General features: G+C 54.8%; 1 protein-coding gene across 15 annotated transcripts in view; it reads left to right on the forward strand.

The window, feature by feature from the left end:
* The window catches only part of CACNA1C (calcium voltage-gated channel subunit alpha1 C), a 469,540-nt gene that overhangs the window by 281,861 nt on the left and 164,864 nt on the right, over positions 1-22,815 (forward strand). For all 15 annotated transcript variants that reach the window (XM_060306632.2, XM_060306631.1, XM_060306626.1 and 12 more), the window contains exon 5: positions 5,396-5,535. In XM_060306632.2, the coding sequence (XP_060162615.1) occupies positions 5,396-5,535 (140 nt within the window). The remainder of the gene's footprint in view (positions 1-5,395; positions 5,536-22,815) is intronic.

The following is a 22,815-nucleotide window of genomic DNA, read 5'->3' on the forward strand; positions in this document are numbered from 1 at the left end:
TTAACGCGCTTCTTCCCGATACATCTAAATCCTTTTCAATTCAGCGTCGCCCTCAAGGCCCGAGTCTCCTGGGAACCTTTCACACACTCACAGAAAGAGCCCAAGGAATGAGATCTGGTGCTTCTGGGGCCAACAGAGAGGAGAGGCGCCTCTTGGGGCAGAGAAGCTAAGTCTTCTCCCGTCTGTGGGCTGAGTTGGCATTGGTCTATATGATGCTCTGCCCCAAACGTGGCCTCACCTCTGCGTGGGATGGAAGCAGGAGACACAGGTGGACCTCAGACAGGGGCCCGTCCCCCACTTGCATGGAGCCGGCTCCTCCTGAGACTGCCGCGAGCGGACTGCTTGTGGGTCAGCCCAGATCCCAGCCACGTCTCCCCGGGCCCGGGCCGTCAGGCTGAGGAAGAGAGGGACGCGTCCGGACTCGGCACTCTCCCAAGGGTGCCTCCCTCGACTGTTTGTGACGTGGAGGCTACGATGCCAGCGCTGGCTCAGCTTGTGGTCCACCATGACCCTCTGGCTTTTTCCCGTTGATCTCGCAATCGGCCACATTCAGCACCTGGTTTCTCTTCTCCAAGGCGCTGGTCTTTGGGGCTCTCCATCCAGTCTAGACTCAGCCCATCCTTCTAACTCGGAAAACGACACACCCGCATGGAGGGTGTGGCCCAGCCACCTCTCTTCAGCTGTGCCCTCCCATCCCGACCCCTTACACGGATGTGCCTTTGCTTCCTCGTGTCTCCTGGGAAATATCTGCTCACCTTGGCCCCTCCTGGGCAGCCTCTGCCCTCCTGCAAACTAGAGGGAGTCTGCCTTGCTCCGGGGGAGGTGGGCTTGCCCGCCTGAGTGCCAGGCTGAGGGCCCCTCTCCCTTCCCTGCCTTGCCACCCAGGAGGCCAGTGCCAAGGCATTGCCCTCCCCTCACGTGCCCCATTCCTTCCGGAAGTGGAGGAGTCTTCTCGGAACAGTGGGGACATGGGGCTGCTGAATGGATGTGGGAGGACTTCAGAGCCTCTGTGAGCTACTCCCCTCCACCCCCATCAGGCGATCGCGGGGCCTCCCCGCACCCCCGCCAGGCACCCAGGAGCCCTCCCTCCGCCCCAATCAGGCACCCGGGAGCCCTCCCTCCGCCCCCATCAGGCACCCGGGAACTCTCCCCACAGCCCCGCCAGGCACCCGGGAGCCCTCCCTCCACCCCCGCCAGGCACCCGGGAGCCCTCCCTCCGCCCCCATCAGGCACCCGGGAACTCTCCCCACAGCCCCGCCAGGCACCCGGGAGCCCTCCCTCCACCCCCGCCAGGCACCCGGGAGCCCTCCCTCCGCCCCCATCAGGCACCCGGGAACTCTCCCCACAGCCCCGCCAGGCACCCGGGAGCCCTCCCTCCGCCCCCATCAGGCACCCGGGAGCCCTCCCTCCGCCCCCGCCAGGCACCCGGGAGCCCTCCCTCCGCCCCCATCAGGCACCCGGGAGCCCTCAGCAGATGCACCTGCTCAGACTGTCTACTCCAGCCTAAGGGGCCTCTCTGTGTCTCCAGCTCCCTCCCAATGTGGGGCCCTGCCTCTCGGCTCACAGGGCCTCTAGAGACCATCGTCCTCTCTGACAAGCTCTAACGTCCAGCAAAGGAACTGCCAGACACACCGCCTGGAGAAGGTCCCTGGCCCTTAGGCACCGGGGGGCACCAAGCAGTGGTTTCGCCTCTACAAGGTGTGACTGAGGAGAAACACGCCGGCCCCTGCAAGCTGAGAACACGTCTGAGGCCCATTCCTGAAATTTCTGCCCCTTCAGGGGTTAAAGGAGAGGATGGCTGTTCAATCTCTGTTCCCTTCCCCGAATAACATTTGTGAACATCTTGTACGTTGATAAGCGTGTTCCTTTCTTCCAGGAAGTTCTAGGAACCAAATCTGGTTTGGATTTGGAATGTTGTTCAACAGACTTGCAAACTGGTGTCCATGTCCTGAGTTTCTGTGATCCAGGCTTCCATGGAAAGAACGTTTCTCTGCAGAGAAAGGACCCCGCTTCCCCCACCCTGGAGACCTCTGCCTGGGGTGGGAGGTGTCACCAACTAACGCATGGACCCGTCAGCTGCCGAGCTGGGGTGAAGGGACACAGAGCAGGCAGGACATCAGATGTGGTCTGGCCACAGAACCCACCGTGCAGACACAGCCTACTCGGGGTCCCCGCGTGGAAAACAGACCAAAGGGAAGCCACTCATCCCTGGCCTCGCTGCCCAAGAAGTCCCCGAGGGCTCTCCGGAGCATGTTTTGCAAATCCCTGTTTAGACCAGCTCCCGCCGCTGGGCCCTGCCTGGGTCTAAGCTTCTGCTAAGCCCCCAGCTGCAGCTTCCCCGTTCCCAGACCCAGCCCCCTGGGGCAGGGGTCATAGAAGCCCCAGCCTGTTCCTCAAGACCAGGCTGCCCAGGCCCGGTTCAGGTCTGCTCCCTGGGCATCTTCCTTGGCCCTAGGCACGACCCAGTGCGCTCTTCTGACCATGAGTCAGTGGGACGTCTCTAGGTACAAAGACAAAGATGGTCCACGGGGCCCTTTCCCATATTCTTCTCGGTTCCCACAGGTGGCCCAGGATCCCAGACTCCCATTCCCGTACATTCTCTGCATGTTCTAATCCCTCCCGAAACCTTTCCGAGGTGCCCTGTGTTCCCCACAATCCCTCCCCATTTCTGGTCTTAGCAAACATTTTCTGTAAAAGTCCAGATACCAGATTTCCGCTTTGCAAGCTTTGTCCCAGCTCCTCAGCTCTGTCGAGAAAACATCAGTACGGAGCGGGTGTCGCTGGGTCCTCACCAGATTTATTCCAGAGCAGGGAGCCTCGTGCTGCCCTAACCCCAGCACCGGTCCCTCCTTCTCTCTCTCATTCTCCCCGCGGGTCCTGCTGCCCTTGCCGTCTCTCAAGATACGGCCCCTCCCCTCCAAATGCTCGCAGGCCAGGAGAGGAGCCCTGCTTCCTCTTATTCTGCTTTCAGACCACCGCGCCCCTCCTCCCTAAGCCCCTCCAATTCTTTTTTTTTTAATTTATTTATTTTATTTTTGGCTGCGTTGGGTCTTCATTGCTGCACACGGGCTTTCTCCAGTTGCAGTGAGCAGGGGCTGCTCTTTGTTGTGGTGCAGACTTCTCATTGCAGCGGCTTCTCTTGTTGCAGAGTATGGGCTCTAGGTGCACAGGCTTCAGTAGTTGTGGCTCGCGGGCTCTAGGGCGCAGGCTCAGTAGCTGTGGCACATGGGCTTAGTTGCTCCGTGGCATGTGGAATCTTCCCGGATGAAGGCTCGAACCCGTGTCCCCTGCACTGGCAGGCGGGTTCTTAACCACTGCGCCACCAGGGAAGCCCAACCCCTCCAATTCTGATGCTTGTGTCCTCAGACCCTCTACCCGTTGCTTCTCCAAGTCGTGGTCCTCCCACGCCTTTGAGTCTCTCCTTGGCTGTGGAGACACGAGCTCTTGGCCAGCTCCTCCTCTCCATCACGCACTGTCCCGCCATCAGCCTCCCAAGCTTCTTGGTTCCTTGACGTCTTCTTCCCCAGGGATCCTGACTCTGTCCTGTCTCAGCTGCCCACTCCCAGGGTCGAAGTCAGGATCCCCGCCATGACCGCGAGCCACATCCTCTCCATGGCCTCGGACCAGCTTCCTGCTCTCCTGAAAATACCACCCATCCTTCCTGCTCCCTCCGTCCGGCGCTGGACTCCGACGGTGCCCTCCTCCTGCCCTGAGGTCGTCTCTCGCCTGTGTCTGCACTCAGCTGTTACTTCTCTCTTCGTTTCCTTGATCACTTGCAAAAGCACCAACTCCGACCCGGTCCGACCAGCTGCTACCTGAGCTGTGCCCTTGGGGCGGGTAGAGAAACGCACAAGGCTGAGCCGATGTGTCACTTCCCCTCATGACCACCTCCTCCCAGAGGCCCTGGGTGCCTGGAAACCGTACTGCACGGCCTGGCTCCATTCACACCACACTTTCTTCTGTGACCCCTTTATGCCTTTGCCTCACCCTTCAAGCTTCCAGGACTCCCTCCCCTTTCACATTCCAGCTGATGGCTTGCTACCTGATTCGCTGAGAAGAGAGGCGCAGTCAGAAGAGGACTTCCGTCTGTTCCCACACCTGCATCTGAACCCACAATGCACCTCCCTCCCCGGGACCGTGATGAACCGTCCTGGCTACTGGGCTCGTGCCCCTCTGCGGGCATCCTGCCCTCCTGCCCACCAGGGGTACGACCCTTCCAGCCACTGTCCCCTCACTTCTTTACTGCCCATCGTCTGTCTCTATTACATGATTTCATTTAAAAACAAGCAAAACGATTCCACGCCCTCTTGCAGGAACTACCTTTTCTCTTCTCCTACCTTTTTCCAGCAAAATTTCTCAGGAGGGGTTCTTTCTACAGGACCCTCCCCTCCAGCTGCGGTGGCCACTGAGCGCTCACTCGAGATGCGCTCTATGTGTAGAGCACACAGCAGGTCTCAAAGATGTAGCGCAAAATGCAGAGGGACAAACATACCACTAAAAACTCTATTACTGGGCTTCCCTGGTGGTGCAGTGGTTGAGAGTCCGCCTGCCGATGCAGGGGACACGGGTTCGTGCCCCGGTCCGGGAGGATCCCACATGCCGCGGAGCGGCTGGGCCCGTGAGCCGTGGCCGCTGAGCCTGCGCGTCCCGAGCCTGTGCTCCGCAACGGGAGAGGCCACAACAGTGAGAGGCCCGCGTACCGCAAAACAAACAAAACAAAACAAAACTCTTCATTCCAGCTGAAGTGATCCTATTTTGGTTATGCTGGATTAAATAAAATCTATCCTCACCGTCCATTTCGCCTGTTCCTTTTTCACTTTTTTAGCGTGGCTACTGGAATATCTACCTTGCACACACGGCCCACACCTGTGCTTTGCACCGTTTCTGTTGGACAGAACCGTCTGGAACGCTCCTCTGTCCCCTCTGGAACATGTGTCTGTTACCTTTGTCCCCATCACTCCAACATGACAGGTGTTGCCAGGGTCCGAGGCCGGTGGTCAGTTTCCTGTCCTGGTGCCTGCGGCACCACATCTGTTTCTGTGGGGCCACTCGTCTGTGCCCAGGCTCAGATCGAAGCCAGGGGCTCGTCGGGAGGAGCTGCGACGTGGAGCCAGGACGCTGGGAGGGCAGAGGCACGGGCCCTGGCGGCAGCCTCCACCTGCCTGACGCCCTGCCTGGGCTGCCAGTGCCGCGAAGCCTGCTCGATGCCAGCACAGGGCAGGTGGGACCTGCCCTGAGGGACCGTCATCCGATGGGGGTCCCGTACCCTCCCGCACAGCGGACTGATGGTGGCTGGAGGTGCCTGCACACTTCGCCTCCCAGCGTCCCTCGGAGGACTCGGAGCCCCGCTGGGCCAGCAGAACGTCCTGACGCCCCCTCTCTCCTTCTCTTGCAGGCTTTTCAGTGCAATCTTAGAGCAAGCCACCAAAGCCGACGGGGCCAACGCCCTGGGAGGGAAGGGGGCTGGATTCGACGTGAAGGCGCTCAGGGCGTTCCGCGTGCTGCGGCCTCTGCGGCTGGTGTCTGGGGTCCCGAGTAAGTAGCCTGGGCCTGTCGGCCGCGTGACCTCCTCACGGTCCCCCAGTCTCCCCCCAACCTGAATTGCCAAGGAACCCAATTTCACATACACGGAGGGTTTTCTTGAATGGGTTCCTTTGCTCTAAAGGTCCCAGCTCTGCTGTGAGTCATTAAAACCCACCGTGGCCCCCGCTCCTGTGACCGCCTGGGGAATCCACAGCCTGGTGGAGACAGCTGCACAGAGAACAGCCCCGCGGCCATCTGAGCAGCCCCGTCCGCCACCCCGGCCGGGGCTGGGGCTTTAAATACATTTGCAGCAGAAGAGCAGTGAGCTGCTCCCCAGGCTCCCAGGGCATGGGAGCCGATGGGATTATCTCTGCTGTCTGTACTGTTCCAAAGAACGGTGGTCGGTTTCCTGCCCTTGTGCCTGCAGCACCACGTCGGTTTCTATGGGGCCACTCGTTTGTGCCCAGGCGAAAAAAGCATCCGTGCATGTTCAGGAAGTTCTGCTTTGCCACTTCTGCCAGCCCTCTCCTCCTTTCACGTCACGTGGGGCATCTCCGGCCACAGAAGCCCTATTTTTGGGCTCGCCGCCTGTCAGAGTGAGAACTGCTTTTCCCTGAGGGGGGAGGGCGCTGGCCTGGAGACAGGCCCGGGGACGGCGCCCCTTCTCCCTCTCCGGCAACAGCCCCCCATGGCGGAGGGCCCCCCAGCCCTGGACACAGAAGGTCGGGCTCCCAGCATCCGCCCCGGCAAATCCCGGCCCAGCCTGCTCTCGGGCTGAGTCCGCTTCCGGACCTCCTGCCGCTGCTGTTCAGCTGGGGCTCACTGACCTGATTCTGGACGTGGGTGCTGGGACGTGTCACCGTCCGCTCAGCGTGACCAGGTCTGGGCCCTAACTCGAGGTGGAGGAGACCCCCGAAGCGGGCTGCAGCCAGACGAGCTTGGAGACAGGGCCGGGCCAGGAAGGTAGAGGGGGCCTCTGCACGCCCACCTGTCCACCTGCACGGCCGCCACTCAGTGGGTGAAACCTCTCAGGGTGTTGAACTGTGGGAACACGAGGGAGGGATCTTGTATCGACCTGTCCAGTGCTTTCCGCACCCATGCAGGATAGTGGAAAGGTCCTCCCGGAGTAACTGAATTGACCACAGCAGAGCAGAGAGAACCAGGCCTCCTGAGTGAAACCAGCTCTCCCCACGGCACCGCGTGACCTCCCGTAAAGAACTGCGTGCGTCTTAGACGCTTACAGGCCTGTCCTGCCTCTGCCGTTACCTTATAAGCCCCCTGAAGCCCAGAGCTGTGCCCTGCGTTGTCTCTGACTCCTGCCTGATGCTCGCCTGGTCTCTGCGCGGGGCGGGAACTCCCTGGGTGGGCAGAGGCAAGAGTGGGGGTCCCCGGGCAGCGGTGGCCTGTGTTAACTCCCAGCGAGTGTAGACCGTGGCCCCTCTGCTTGGCCTTAACCACTGGGCACTAAGAATGGCAACAGTGTCCGTGACGGCTGAGACCCGGGGCCCGTTTGCAAAGCCTAAATTATTTGGCTTTTCGTGGTCAATTCGCCATCGCTCCATAGGCCAAACTCAAGGAATGAGAAGTCAGGGCGGGAGTCGGTTCGCTCAAGAGTTCAAGGGGTTTAGTATGACGGTGCAGCCGACGCGCCGGTGGCAGGGACTGTGAGCTGAGCCCACACTTCAGCCCAGCACGCTACCACGGGCGTGATGCTGTGTGTGCGCTCTTTAGGGCCCACAGCGTCAGGGCACCGTGCAGGGCGTGAGGACGCGTCATGAAAATAAGCATGGTCCCTTCCCTGGAGGAGCTTGAAACTCTAATGAGAGGACACCAGGCAGCTTTTGCTGCAGGAAAAAAACATCCCAAACTCTCGGTGACTGAAAACAAGAATCACGCATCCTTGGTTCGTGTTGCATGAGGGCTCCGGGCCGGACCAGCTTCCGTCGTCACCTCATCCCAGAGCCCAGGTTGAGGCAGCGTCCAGCGTGAGTGCCTGTGGCCCTCACGGCACGGGCAGCTCTCGCCAAGGGGCACACGGTCAGACCACACAGGCGTATTCTAGGCTTTTGCTCAGCCTGGTGTATGTCATGGCTGCTCACGTGCCAGTGGCCAGAGCAAGTCACGTGGCTGCCGTGGTCCCAGAGATGACAGGACACAGAAGTGTGCTGTCCATACAGAGAAGCACAGGTGAAGGGCTGTGATCACAGTCCACTGTCCCTCAGAGACGGAGGGGTGCTACTAACAGGACTAGTTACGGTGGCGACTCTGGTGCAGAGGTTCCTAATCAGAGGTGCAGGGGAGCTGGATCCCGTGGAGTAGCCGGGGCTTCTCCACAGAGCAAGCTTCACGGACCGCGTGCCGTCCGTGTGCGGTGCCAACGGCAGCTCTGCACTGCGGGGCTGGGAGCCGCTCCACCGAGAGGGTGAAGACGGGACTCTGCCTTTCGGGTGTGAGGCCCTGCTGCCCCGCCCTGGATTCAGGGAGACGTTCTGTCAGTGAAGCTGGTGCTCTTGCAGCCATGGGGCCTGCAGGTAGCTGTGGCTTTCCCAGACAGCTAGCAGCAGGGTCTTGTTTTCTGTGGGTCACTGGTGAAAAGGGAAAAGCTCTTTCGGGGGCTTCAAGGCAGGGCTGACCCAGCCTTTCTCCCTGGGAGAGCGTCTCTGCGACCTTTTAAGTAGTGACGTGTGTAGACCCAGGTGGCTAAGTGCCCCGGGCTGGTCTGGTTGATCTCGTGGAAGACAACGTCACCGACGTCTCCCGCCGCAGACCTGGACGGAGGCCTCCCTCCTCCGATGTCACAGCCTTTGGTTCTCCTCGCCGCCACACCGCTCCCGTCTCCTCCTTCTCTCTGGACCTGCCGCTGCCCGGCTTTCTCCCCCATGGCAACGCCGAGGCATCTCTTATTGAGACCACCGGGGATCTCCACGGTGCCGAATCCAGCGGCCTGTCTCGGGGCCGCTTACCTGACTCTCTGCAGGATTAGATTCAGCGGGTGGTCCCTCATCCGTGAGCCGCATCGTCCCCGGGCCTTGGGGACGCTGTTCCTTCTCAGCTCTGCCCTCACTCCACTTGCTTTTCCTCGTGGGAGTCACGGGCTGACTTCCCTCGCCTTCTCCTCCTCTTGCTGCTGGGAGCGCCAGCTCCGTCCTCGGGCCTCTTCTGTCTCTGCAGCGGTCCCTGGTGGTCACGCCCAGTCTCGTGTGTGGCCTGTGAGAACGGCGAGCTGCTGCCGCCCGCACACGGCCCTCTCCTCCGAGGCCGGACTTGCGCTGCCGCCTCCGTCCGTTCGCGGGAGGCCTGGTAGGCGGCGCCCTGAGCTCACCGTGTCCCGCAGAGCCTTGCCCGTTTGGTAAAGGTCAGCCTCATCCTTCTAGTGACTCAGGCACAAATCCTTGGCCTGTTTCTTTGTCCCACCCTTTGCTTCCAGGCCCTCAGAGCATCCTACGAGCCACACCTTCCAGATACTGTTTCCTGCCACCTCCGTGTCCACTGCAGCGCCCACCACCCCTCACCCGGACCATCACCGCCGCCTCCCAGCAGGAGTCTGTTTTGCCCTTTGCCCTTTGTCACAGCCGGGGCTCAACACAGCAGCCAAATGGTCCTCTCAAAATACGTGCCACTGTTCCGGGCTCCCCACCTCCTGAGAGACAGAGCCCCTCTGCAGCCTCCCCTCCCCCCCGCCCTCCTCGGCCCCCCCACCAGCCCCCGCGACCCCCAGCTGTGCCGCAGCAGCCCGAGCCCGCCCGCGTGGTGGGACCTCCGTCTGGGCGCCCTTCGCACGGCTGGCCTCGCGGCCTCGGCACCTTCTCCGGGGCCTGTCCCACCGCCCGTGTCCTCCGCCCACTTCCCCCCTTTATTTCTCCTACATCTCTCTCCAGCGTCTTGCCCTCGTTTATCTGTTTGTCACCCCTGGCCTCACGAGGACAGCAGTTTTTTTGTTTTGCTCACTGCTGTATCCTCAGCCTCTACAATTATCTACAGAAACGCCAGGTCAATCGTTGTGGGGTGACTGGGCCCCTCATGGGCTCCACGTGGCCGGGACACAACACCAGCCCACCCCTAAGGGACGCTGGTACTGAAGGCCTTCCGTTCACGGGCGCCTCCTTTAGTGTTTCCGAAGGGCTTTTTTCTTCTAACTTATTTGGTCTTCGTGACAACTGTGTGCTGTGTAGCTGTGCTCATAGGTAGTACATAGTCCGGTGCTGTTTCTGTAACAAACAGGCTAACTGGGTGGTTTGCGGGACCAGAAACTCCAAGCCCAAAAAGTTACTATTATTTTTTGCGTCCAGATGTGTATTAAATGGCATTGAAATCTTAGGGTCACAGGTCATGGAGGGAGAGAGATGCTTGTGAGGGTACAAGCCCATGAGTCATTTGTTAACTTTTTTCAGCAAAGCCCACTGAGTACCTCCTTCATGTAGGACTTCACTAGCTGTCTCAGAAGATACAGAAATGAGTCAGACACTAAGAGTGTCTCAAAAAGACTGAATTGTCAAAGAAAATAATGTTCATAGAAATGAAGGTAGAGAACAAAAATTGGAGATGTGCAAAAAAAAGTTGAGTACGACGTGTTGAATTCTGTGACAGGTGTGCTTTGGGGGACTCTGTACCTTGGGGAGTGGGGATAGAGATCAGGACAGGCTTCTTGGAGGAGGAGGACAGACCTTGAAGGGCAAGTGAGGAGGGGCCGCCAGGAAATCAGGAGGGAGGAGAGAGGGTGGCTGAGGCCCTAGAGTTGTACACAGGGAAGCTGGGGATCGGGGGGTGTGCATCTCACTGTGGGTGCAGAAACCAGCTGACGCTGTCAGTGAGACGCTGTGCAGCTAAGGTTTGATCACCTTGCTCCATCAAATTCCCACAGTAAAGGAAGTGAGTCCCCAGGGCTTGTGAGGCCCCACTGTCCCTCGGCAGAGGTGCAGACAGGCAGGCATGTTGCCCCACAGAGAAGCCACAGGGACGTCATGCAAGGCCGGTGCCAGGCTCGGCAGCCCATCCACCCCCATCCGCGTTTATTGATCACTTGCTGTGAGCCCCGTGCTGGGGACAGAGACCAACAGGACACCACCTCCGTCTGCCAAGGTCCTGGATGCCTGAAAGGCTCCCGAGGACATGAATTTTTGTGAGATTAGCTCGTTCTCAAGGGACTGTTATTTCTGGAGGCACACAGGTTAGAAATCAGCTTCTTGTCAAGCAGGGTTTGCTTACTCACCGGGAAGTGAGGGGCCACGTGTGGCGAGGTCAGGCTCTTTCCTCCTATTTTCCTTTGCTCAGACTAGAACTGTTTCTGGAAAACAGTCAGCACCAATCAGTCGATAAGTATCTGTTGATTGAATGCTACGTAGACAGCACTGGGAGGGACTTGAGCCGTGATGGTTTCAGGCAAGAGCTCTTGAGTCAGACTGTCTGGCTTCTGCCCCTGACTTCCTCTGTGACCCGGGGAAGTGACTCAGCCTCTCTGTGCCTTAGTTGCCTCATCTGTAAAATGGGAATAATAATAGGACCTATTTCACATGTTACTAGGGAAACAAAGTGAGCTAATGCATGCAAAGTGCCTCGCCTGTAGTATGTGCTCAGTTAAATGGTAGCCACTGTTACATCACATCACTTGACGTGAGGCATGTAAAATGGAAATATCTGACAAGCACGGTCAAGACAAAGCAGATATACTTTATTTTTTTAACATCTTTATTGGAGTATAATTGCTTTACAACGTTGTGTTAGTTTCTGCTGTATAACAAGGTGAATCAGCTATACATATACATATATCCCCATATCCCCTCCCTCTTGGGTCTCCCTCCCACCCTCCCTATCCCACCCCTCTAGGGGGTCACAAAGCACCGAGCTGATCTCCCTGTGCTCTGCGGCTGCTTCCCACTAGCTAGCTGTTTTACATTTGGTAGTGTGTATATGTCCACGCCACTCTCTCACTTCGTCCCAGCTTCCCCTTCCCCACGTCCTCAAGTACATTCTGTACGTCTGCATCTTTGTTCCTGTCCTGCCCCTGGGTTCATCAGAACCATTTTTTTTAGATTCCGTACAGATATACTTTAAACATAAGGAATATCCCAGCATTAAATAGCAAAGCTTGCCAGAGGCTCACGCGCAAACAATGAAATGGACTCAAGGGGCGGGCTTCCCAGGCACGGTGACGGGTCCAGACCTTTCCTACGAAGGAGGAGCATTTGAGCTGAGCCTTGAGGTAGATGCAGAACAGTCAGGGCTGGAGATGAAAGGACATTTGGGGTGAAAACCTAGTTTTGGGGGGCCACCGATGCAGGCCAGCCCAGTCCAGCACGAGGTTTTGCGTGGATACGTCCATCACAGAGGGGGAGGTGGTGAGAAGCAGGGTCAGCAGGGAGCAGACGGGTCGGGGGTTGTCCCGGATGCCACGCCAGTAAGGCATTTTCCCAGGCAGTGATGCTCTTTCCTCCCCGTTAGAAATATTCAAAAACCGCACTGCAGAGAGGCAGCTAAATGTCTGGGAAACCTGAAGAATATCAGAACGGATGGTGCACCCTGAATTCCAGGGGGCTCACCCATCCACCCTGGACACAGCCAGCTGGGCAGAGCCAGGAGCAGAGCCGGACCAAAGAACCTCCCGCGCTCCACCTGCCCAGCCCACAGTGGAGGCCAGCCCGGGCGTCCTGCTCTCACTAACCCCCCGCTGCAGGACCCTGGCCCTCTTTTTATTGTTCCTGATGGAGTGGATTCTTGACTGTAAAATTCCAGCTGCAAAATTTTAAACCTCGCCCGAGTGCCCAAGTACCCAGGTGAACTCTCCTCGTCCTGGAGGCAGTTTCTCCCCAGAATGGGCTCCCCTCCTGGGGCTTAGTGGCTGTGAGACTGGCCGCCCTGATTAGAGAGACTGCCAGGGAATCATACCCACTGGGAGCAGATTAGAGCTGCTGGAAGCAACTTTCCCGAGTGTTTCCACACTTTGATGGTTCAGAAGTGGTCCTGCTGTCCTGCCTGATATGTGCTCATTGGGAAGCTGGGCCACCGGGATTTGAAATCCTGCTCGGGGACAGTGTCCCGTGCCCGGTAGCGGGGCCTGCAGCGGAGATGGTCCCGGCAGGCAGCTCCTATCCGAGGACACCTCACCATTCCAGAGCTGACAAGGGAAAGGCCATCCGGAGCTGATTCTTGCAAATCAAGTGACTCGGGCCTGAAATGTACAGATTTTGGAAACCGAGTCCCAGGGAAGAGCCCTGTTCAGAGCAGATGCTCGAATCCACCTTGCTTCCTGCCCACCGGCCGCTTTTCCTGCTGCCGTGTCACCACCCCGCCGTCCTCCTGGTTCACGTGACTTGACCCTGTCAAGAGCCCACGTGACGCAGGCGGGGCTGGTGTACAAGCCAGAGGTGTGCAGCCCCTTGGACTGCAGCCCACCTTCACCCCTGCCCAGCCCGCTGCCCCTGGACAGGCCTGTCCCCCCCTGCACCCCTGTTCCACCTGCAACCAGGAGGGCCTGGGCTGCGGAGCCCCCAGATCTCCTTCCTGCCCCGTGGTCTCACCCTCCGCCCACCAGTACCCGCGTGGTGCCGGGCCGTCCTGCCTCCCCTCCACCCCTCCTCCTCCCCCATCTCCTTGGACTTGGTCCTCTTCCCCCTCACTTTCTACTTTGCTTCCTCTGCCTTTTCATCCCTTTTGTCCTAAAGGGGTCTTCGATGTCATGGAACCTTATCCAAAATGAGGGACACTTACCAGGACGGGGCGTGTGCAGAAGGGCCACCCGCAGGTCCACCCCTCCCCCTTCTTCTCACGGGCCGAGGCTGCCCGCCATTGCCCAGCCCGTTCTGGAACCTTCCTCCACTACTTCTTTCACAGAAAGAGGAAGTGATAAAACCTTATTCCTTCCATCGTCTCACGGTGCGATTCCTAGTCAGGGTGTCTGAGTGGGAGGGGACTTCAGGCATCCGGTCCAACCGAGCGTCCACCCTGCAGATGGGGACGCTGCCTTGGACGAGCTGAGTGGCTTCCTCGCCGTCACACAGCCGCCTGGCACCCGGGACCCTGCACCGTCTGTAAGAAGGTGACGGCGGTCATGAGGGACCCCTGCTGGGTGGTCTCGGAGCTTGCAGAGCCCCCCACACACGTGGCTCCCAGCCGCCCCGAGAGGACGCAAAGCCAGGGGGTGTGGGTGCCCCCCACCTCCCAGCCCCGCAGCCCACAGAGCCCTCTGGGACGCCGTGCATAGCCTGGCCTCTTAACATTCCAAACAGGTTGGCGTCTGCGGGAAGAGGAGGCTGAAGTCGGCTCCCTGGGGCCGGCCTGCCCCTCGGGAGCAGGGCAGGATTCAGGATGGGGTCCCGCACACCCCGCCCGGGCCCCAGCACCCCTCTCGTGCATCTGGGCGGCTAGGCACCCACGCTCGCCCCTCCGACGTGGGATTCCTGCGCACAGCCATGGCCCCTCCCCCATCCCGCAGCTCTTGCCCCTCTCCCTGACGGTGTCTCCCAGGGGCCCAGGCTCCGGGGACTGGGAGGGAACAGTCACAGTCCCGGCTCTGCCGCCGACCTTTCTGCTCCCTGCTCTGTGCTTTGCCTCAGTTTCTCTACCTACCAAGTGGGATGAATGACAGGTATTCCATGGAAAGGGGGGAGATTTCACCTGTAAAGCCCCGTGAGCTTCTAGCGACAGAGTCTTGTAAACCCGCCCCTTGACGAGAGGGTTTCTGGACGGTGATGAGCCACAGTGGCCGGTCCTGAGAAAAGAAACACAGCAAAGCAAGTTCGTTTAAACGGGGAGCACGTTCCAGAAGCTCCAGTCCTGCTGCCGTGGAGTTTGATGGAGAAGTTGTTGAGTATCGGTGACAGCACGAGACTAAACCAGGAAAGACCCCGTTGTTTGTGCTCTACCTGCAGCAGCTAAAAAATCATACTGAGCAAGAAACTTCTCCTGTTTACTGAGGTGCACAGACTCCCCCAGGAGGAAAGTGTCCCTTTTTGATTTGAGAAAAAACGTAGGCGGTGATAAATGTCAGGGTTACCGCCAGCTAAAGGCAATGTTGGACATCTGTGCCAGGCTCTCGCCTCCAAGAGCTTTACTGGCGGGTTAAACGGCCCAGTGGTCCAGGAAAGCGGGGACAGGAGCCCTAATTTACAGACAGGCAGGTATGGCCCCGAGTGCTTCGCCCGGAGCTGTGAAGAGAGATGGGCTCAGGCTGTCTTCCAGGGCAGGGACACCCCCTGCAGGATGCAGGCCTCTGTCATTGGAGGAGACGCAGCTTCACAGCAGGTGCCTGCTTGGCTCTCAAGACCAGAGACAGGCGACACTTCAGGGGTTGGTTTATTTATGTCTCAATGGCCCCTGGACCCTGGCCATAGGGGCTGATGAGAAATGGTCCTCTTGCCCCTGCGGGCCTCGTGGTGGAGTGGGAGGTTTTCTGGGCCTGCAGTGAGGACACCAGGGATCTGAGTCTGGCCAGACATGTGACCTACCTTTTAACCTCCAACCCTCAGTTTTCACATCTGGGAAAGGAGAGGGTTCAACTCTCTCAGCCCTTAAGTTCTTCTGAGCAGTATTGTCCTGTGCTTCGATGACAGAGAACAGCCGTAAGCTGAGAATGCCTTTGGAATCACTAATTCTAGCCCGAGTCCCGGGCAGGGTGTGACCTTCGGCATCTCCCAGCAATCAGTCCAGAGGGGGCTCTTTCCCAAGCACTGACCTTGTGCCCAGGACTGTGGCCAGTGGTGTAGGTCCCACAGGAGACAGAGCTTCTTAAACTCAGGAAACCCCATTGTTGATTCTCCTTAGTGGCTGGCCCTTCCCTGGAAATCCCAAACCTGAAATTACAACCAACAGCCCGGTGACTGTCACCTAATTTAAAATAATGGTCATAATAAAGGCCACTTAGGCTTACACGTGACACATGCTTTATAAACACTGGAAAGAAAAATGAGGGGAGAGGAAGTGAAGACACAGCGAGGCCAGTGTCCCATGAAGTGATTGATACGCAGGGCACGAGCCCCAGCCGCCTGTGACGCCTGGTCCGTCCCCTCCCGCTGGCTTGTGACAGGGAGTGGCTGAGGACGCCAGCAGTGAGGTCCCACTCCTTAGGTTCAAATCCCCAGAGCTACCACCCGTTAGCTGTGTGCCTCAGCGTCCTGGTCTGTAATGGGGGTTAAAATTGCACTCACCTTGTGGTGGTGCTGTGAGGATTAAATACGTAAGTGCTTGCGGAGGATTTAGAACTACGGTCAGCATGTAGGATGCATTCAGCAGATTTTAGCTACTGATATGTCTGGGTCCAGCTCCCTGTCTGCCAACCCCAGGCTTCAAGTTGGGCTGATTAGAGGAAGGGGAACTTCCACACTTGATTTCTTAAAATCCACTGTATTAAAGCATAATTTATATTCACTAAAACTCACACATTTTAAGTGTCCCGTCACAAAAGTAAGAGGCTTACACTAGTATAATTTAACTTAACCCTCTACCCTACGTGAGCCTTACACACCTTCTACGTATACAACTCTTATAAACCCCACTGTTAACATTTCTTGCTTTAAACAGTCAATTGTCTTTTAAGTAAATTATGAGAAAAAGTAAAACATAGCCTTTTCTGCCTGCCTGCTTATTTACCATTTCTGGGACTGTCTAATCCTTTCTGTAGATCTGAGTTTCCTTCTGGTGTCATTTTCCATCACCCTGAAGGACATCCCCTGGCATTTCTAGAGCACAGGTCTGCTGCTGCTGAATTATCTCAGCTTTCATTATCTGAAAATATCTTTATCCTCTTCTTGAAGAATATTTTTGCTGGATATAGAATTCTTGGCTGAGAATTTTTTTTTTTCAGAATATTAGAGAATTCCACTTTCTCTTGGCCTCCATTGTCTCCGATGAGAAGTCACCAGTATTCTCATCATGGTTCCCTATATATATGCTTCTTTTTTCTTGACTGTTTCTACATTTTCTATCTTTGGTTTTCAGCACTTGACTATTATGTGCCTTGTTGTATATTTGTCCTGCTTAGAGTTTTCTGAGCTGCTCAGATTCATCCATAAATTGGAGATCGTCATCAAGTTTGGGAAGTTGTTGGCCATTATTTCTTCAAATACATTTTTCCAACTCCAGTCTCACGCTTCTCTGTCTGGGACCCCAATTACACTTATGTTTGGCCATTTTCTATTATCTCATTGGTCCCCAAGGCTTTGTTCAGTTTTCTTCAGTCTTTTCTCCTGTGTCCACAGATTAATTTCTATCTATTATTCTTCCAGTTCATTACTTTTTCCTCTGCCACCTCCATCTTCATCAAACCTATTCAATGACTTTTTCATTTCAGTTACTTTTCAGTCATAGACTCTCCATCTGGCTCCTTTTTATAGTCTCCATCTCTCTGTGGAATTCCCTATCTGTTCTATGTTTAAGACCATATACTCCTTTCATTCTTTTAATATATTTTCCTTTAACTCTTCACACATTCTTTAAGCTGTTTTAAAATCCTTTTCTGCTCAGTCCAACCTCTGAGCAATCTCATTTTCAGTCCCTTTTGACTGTTTATTCTTGGTTATGTGTCACATTTTCCTGTTTCTTTATGTATCTGGTGGTTTGTTCTGAATCCTGGGATCATGAGTCATATGTTGTAGAGACCTGGATTCATTCACCTTCCTCAACTGAAGGGTTGACTCTTCAGCAGGCAGTTCAGTTACCTCCTGCCCTGCCATGAACTTATGGTTCTATGCTTGCTGGTGAAGATTGATCAAAAGCCCAGGCCCCTCACCTCCCAGCTCGTTTCCCTTTCAGATCTTGTCAGAGCTCAGTGTCATCTTGTCAGGATGGGTCTAGAAGGCATCTTACTCCAGGGGAAGGTCCTGTCTCCTAAGATATACCCATTGTGGCATATCGGTTGTCTAGGGTCCTAATGAGATGTTAACTTGATCCCTCCACTCTGGCAGGGCCATAGACACACAAGGGACACCTACCCAAACTTCTGGGGCCCCGTATACCTAGCTGTCCCACCACAGCCATGCCAGATGCCCAGATTCTCAGACCGGTGGGACTGGAGTGGTCTGTCTGCTCTTTGCACTGCAGTCAGGAAACCGTTTGCAGAGAACCAGGGTGGTTTTTGTGTTCACCTCTGAGGTTCAGTTCTCTCAGGGATTACAGGCCTGAGCTACTTCATGTTCAGTGTTGGAAGACAGCTGCCACTACTATTTTTGTCCAGTTTTGTAATGTTTATGGTGAAAGGGCTCATCTGATACCAGTTCCTCCTTTTGGAAGTGGAAGTGTACTTGACTTCTAAATCACAAAGTGAATGACGAGTATGTTAGCAGGTGTAAGTTACATATGTTACATAAGTTATACACGATATTATTTCTGAAGTAATATAATGCTCTGTTATATTCTACAAGTTATATATTAATTCATTTGTCACACATTTATTGAGGACTTATTGTGGATAAGGGACAGTAGTAGTTGGAGGAAGGAAAGGTACTAGAATCTTTCTTAAGCTATTTAGAAAATAACAACCCAGCAAATTTTAGAGCCAGAGTGGGCTTTCTTCATCCAATGTCCTCATTTTCAAGATGTTGAAACCTAGACCCAAGAAGGTGACATGACTGCCAAGGTCACACAGCTGTTAGTGGAGGAGAGGAAATAGCCTGGCATTTTTTCCAGTCAATCTGAAATCTCTTTAAAACACTAAGCATACGTTTGGAGATTTTCCCTAATAGAAAATTTGATCGGTGCCAAGGTCCCTATTGATCCCTTAGTGATTTGAGCCAAATGGCAAATAAGTCAGTCTGGAATCCCAAGAACATGCATAGAAAGGTTAGTTCATGCCGTAGCATCACCGTAAGTTGTCAGCAATAAACAAGCTTGGTGCTTTGTTAAACTCCAGCTCAAGGACAGCCAGGAAGAGGGAGCTGTGGGTTGCCTGGTATAATGGTATTTGTCTCGAAAAGAGTTGAAGAGCTCTCATCAGTACTGTCTTAGGGATTCATCCAACCTGAGAGCTCACAGTGAGTGTATCTCATTTGCCACCCAAATCTTGGAGACACTTTCCAATGTTCCCCAAAGCTGCACCTTCTGCACCTTTCTGAGAGGTGTGAGACCCGGCAGGAGCCGTAACCAGACCACGACTCCCTCCTGTTTAATCCTGTTATCAGGCGCATCGCTCTGCACACAGTGGGTCCCCAGGAACGTCACTCCAAGGAGTCCCGTCCAGGGTCTGACATGAGGAGAATTTGACTGGCAGAGATCTCCCAACCCTTTAAAAGATGTCCATATATTCAGAGACCCAGTGACCTCGTGCTGGGGTGGGACAGTAGGAACACATGTAATGAGGGGACTTCCCTTTTGCTTTCTGAACATGGCAGGTGAGGTCATTGGATTAACTGTCCTGCTGAGGACGATTAGAAATCGCTGGGCAAAATGTTCTAACTCTCCTCTTTTCTAAAACTTAGAAAAGATGCCTAACAAAGACACATATGCATCCTCTCTGGAGAAAGGTAACATCAGCACGTTCTCCAATTATTTTGAAAGACAGTTTTGCAATGATAGGGCCTAACCCACAATACAAAATAACTGGGTACACAAAGAGACAAGGTAACATGAATGGAAAGGAGCAGAAGCTATAGACAATAGAAACAGACCCACGGGGGATCTAGGTCTTGGAATTATCAGACATAGACTTGAAAATAACTGTATTTACTATATTCAAAGAGATCAAAGACAAGGTCGATAATTTTCCAGAGAACCAGAAGATGTGGAAAAGAATCGAATGTAAGTTTTAGAAATGAAGAAGACAATATCAAATATGAAAATGCAGTGTGAACTGGGAATTCCCTGGCAGCCCGGTGGATAGGATTCCAGGCTCTCATTTCCGTGGCCCGGGTTCAGTCCCTGGCTGGGAACTGAGATTCCACAAGTCGCACGGCTGAAAAGAAACAAAATGCACTGAATTGATTGAAAGATTTTGCGCAGCTGAAAACCGAATTATTGAGCTGTGGCAAGGTCGGGGGGAATATTGAGAATAAAGCACAGGGAATCAAAAGAACGGAAAATACAGAAAAGAATGTAAAGGACTGGGGAATAAAGGCTGAATTTATGAGATGGGTTCTTCCTACATCTATTGATAGACTCGGGATCTTGTTTACTGATGCGGTGGATTACATTTTAACTTTTATTGAAGTACAGTGCAGTGGTTAACTTGCTGTAGGGGGCGTAGTACCTGGAGGGGCATGAGTGGGGCTTCAGAGAGCGGGTGATGTTCTGTTTCTTGATCTGAGTGATGGGTACATGGCTTTGTTTTGTGATAGACCATACACCGTAACGTCTTTATTTTTTACACTTTTCTGGATGAATATTTCACAATTGTTTTCCCCAGAATGTCTAAGACAGAAGAAGAAGTGCAGACCCAGGCATCTACGTCATTGGCAGGTGTATCCTAGTTTTCCTATAGCAGAAAGAGACAGTTTGTCACCAGCGGGGAGGCAGCACATACGGGGCGGCAGATCATGATGCAGTCACTTCCCACGGCTCAGAGTCGCTGTGAGAGACTTACTTCTGAGAAGGACTGGGAGGCCCCATCCGGGGCCAGAGGGAAGAGGCCGTGATCAGTACCGCATCTGTCTGGCGCAGGGTCAGAGAGTCTGCGGCACATTTGCCGTGTCTGCTGGGACGGCGGCTGAGGGTGGAGGGCTTGGGGTCAGTTGGCTTGGTTCCTAACTCCAGCTCCTGGACAAGTCATCGGTCGTACCCAAGCCTCGGCCCGTCGATCTTGATCAAGATAGCTGGAGAATTCAATGAAATGATGTGTAGAGCACTTCGCCCGGTGCCCCGCTTATGCCGGGTCCTCAGGAAGTGGGGGCTGCTGCTGCCATCGCGCTTGCTCACTTTGGATCCGAATTTTTTAATGTTTTTCCTTTGAGTTCTTTCCAACTCAGATTGCTAATACAAACAATTAATTCAACATGAAGGTTGGTATTTTAATTACTCTTACAGTTGGTAACTTATTAGGCAGCAGAGTATCCACCATCCCCTTCCCAGGCCAAAACCCTCTGGTAGTGCTCACCAAAGCACTTGCGGGACGCAGAAATGTATTAAGATGGAAAGGTTAAATTAAAAATAAATGAAAAGCTCTAATGAATAAGGACATCTTAATAAGAACAGGCAAAAAAATAATGAAGCTTGAGACTGTAGGAGCCGTCCAGGCCAGGGCTCTTCTCCCTACATCAGGCACCCTTGAACCTCCCTGTGACGAGCTTACTCCTTAACCCAAGAGAAAACCACTGCCTTCCTAGCTCTAAACCTGTTTTCTCTTGAAAGCCACTAATACTGTGAGGCCATTAAAAGTGTCCATTGCTTCATTAGCCAAATGAAGCCACAAAACGTGATCTGTGAGATTCATCATGCCTCCAATATCTAGCCAGTACGAACTGGTCATCTCAACCTGACGTTGATGGTGATGATGAGGACGTTGATGATGGTGATGGTGATGATGATGGTGATGATGGTGGTGATGGCGGTGATGGTGATGGTGGCAGTGATGGCGGTGATGATATTAAAGATGATGTTAGTGATGCTGGTGATGGTGGTGGTGGTGATGATGATGGTGATGATGGTGGTGATGGTGGTGGTGATGCTAATGGTGATGATGATGATGATGATGGTGGTGGTGATGATGATGATGATGATATGCTAATGGTGATGATGATGTTGTTGTTTTTGACGATGATGATGAGGGTCACAACCACACATACTGATACAACATGCATTTCTTCACTCCAGTCAGGCATGACCATGGAAGATGAGGCCCCAGAGGTGGCTAGTGAGTTACGATCAGAGGATGTTTATCTGATCACCCTCCTTAAGAGAGGACTTGGCTCACAGAACTCAGAAGCTCCTGGTTTACTAGAGCGATGATGGTGCACATAGAAAGCGGACCACTCCGTGCTCACCGTCCTGTCTGCCCCACATTGTCCATTTGCTGTCGTAGCCCCTCTCCACCTTCTCCACTCTGCTCTCTGGCCTGCGGGGCTGACCACTGGGCTACATCAAAGGCTGCCTCCCCTCTGCCTTCCAGTTGGGTTCAGTCAATGACAGGGTTTTCACGTCCCCAGACCTTCCCTGCAGGCCACCTGGCTGCTCCCCTCAAGCCCCGCCCCCAGCAGACTGCTCTCCTTCCTGCTCCTGGAAGCTGCCTGTTTCCTTCTGGAACCCCCTGTCCTGCTTCTTGTAACCTGTTTTCATTCTTTCTGCAAACAAGTTTTGAGCACCTACTGTGTTCAGCTCGAGCAGAAGGGGGTTTGAAGTCTGCCTTTTATGATGGGACCACTGCAGGTTTCCGAGCAGGGACATCTTAGGGTGAGCAATGGGCCAGGGCTGCAGAATGCGTTGGGGTGGGTGGGAACTGGAACCAGGAAGCCCGGTCACCAGTCCAGGTGGGAGACAGTGAGGACAGCAGTGGCTGCTCTGGGAGGGCAGATATGACGGGCGCTGTGGATGAAGCACGGTCTGCGTTTGCTGAGGAAGTAAGCCAGGCGACTGCCAAGTGTGGGGCCTTGTGGGGAGTGGTTTTAAGGGGAGGCTGCGAGTTCAGGGCTATGTTTCTGGAGTGTGATGAGCTGGGAGGACAAGCCGGTGGAAGACCCAGTAAGCTTGTGGAGTAACAAGGCTTGAATTCAAAAGAGAGAGCAGGGCTTCCCTGGTGGCGCAGTGGTTGAGAGTCCGCCTGCCGATGCAGGGGACACGGGTTCGTGCCCCGGTCCGGGAGGATCCCACATGCCGCGGAGCGGCTGGGCCCGTGAGCCATGGCCGCTAAGCCTGCGCGTCCGGAGCCTGTGCTCCGCAACGGGAGAGGCCACAGCAGTGAGAGGCCCGCGTACCGTAAAAAAAAAAAAGAGAGAGAGAGCAAAAGGCTGTGTAGTTGCAAATGCACACTCACCTAATGGTGGAGACTTGAGCCTTTAGGAGAGAGTGAAGCGAATGGATTTCCTGAGAGAGAGAATTTAGACAGAAAGAGTTTAGAGAGAGAGACACAGAGGATGGAAGACAAACTGGGGCAGAGAGCAGCTTCACGCCTGATGGCGCACACGCCCCCTCCTCAGGGAACCGTCTGCTGCTCTCCCAGGTCAAGGCCGCCTCTCCCTCCTCTGTGCATCCATGGCTCTTTGGGCTTCATTCTCTTTTTTTTTTAATTAATTAATTTATTTATTTTTAACTTTGGCTGTGTTGGGTCTTCGTTGCTGCGTGCGGGCTTTCTCCAGTTGCAGCGAGTGGGGCTCCTCTTGTTGCGGAGCACAGGCTCTAGGCGCGCGGGCTTTAGTTGTGGCGTGTGGGCTCAATAGCTGC

Source organism: Globicephala melas, chromosome 10 (genome assembly GCF_963455315.2).
Source record: "Globicephala melas chromosome 10, mGloMel1.2, whole genome shotgun sequence".
Lineage (NCBI taxonomy): Eukaryota > Metazoa > Chordata > Mammalia > Artiodactyla > Delphinidae > Globicephala > Globicephala melas.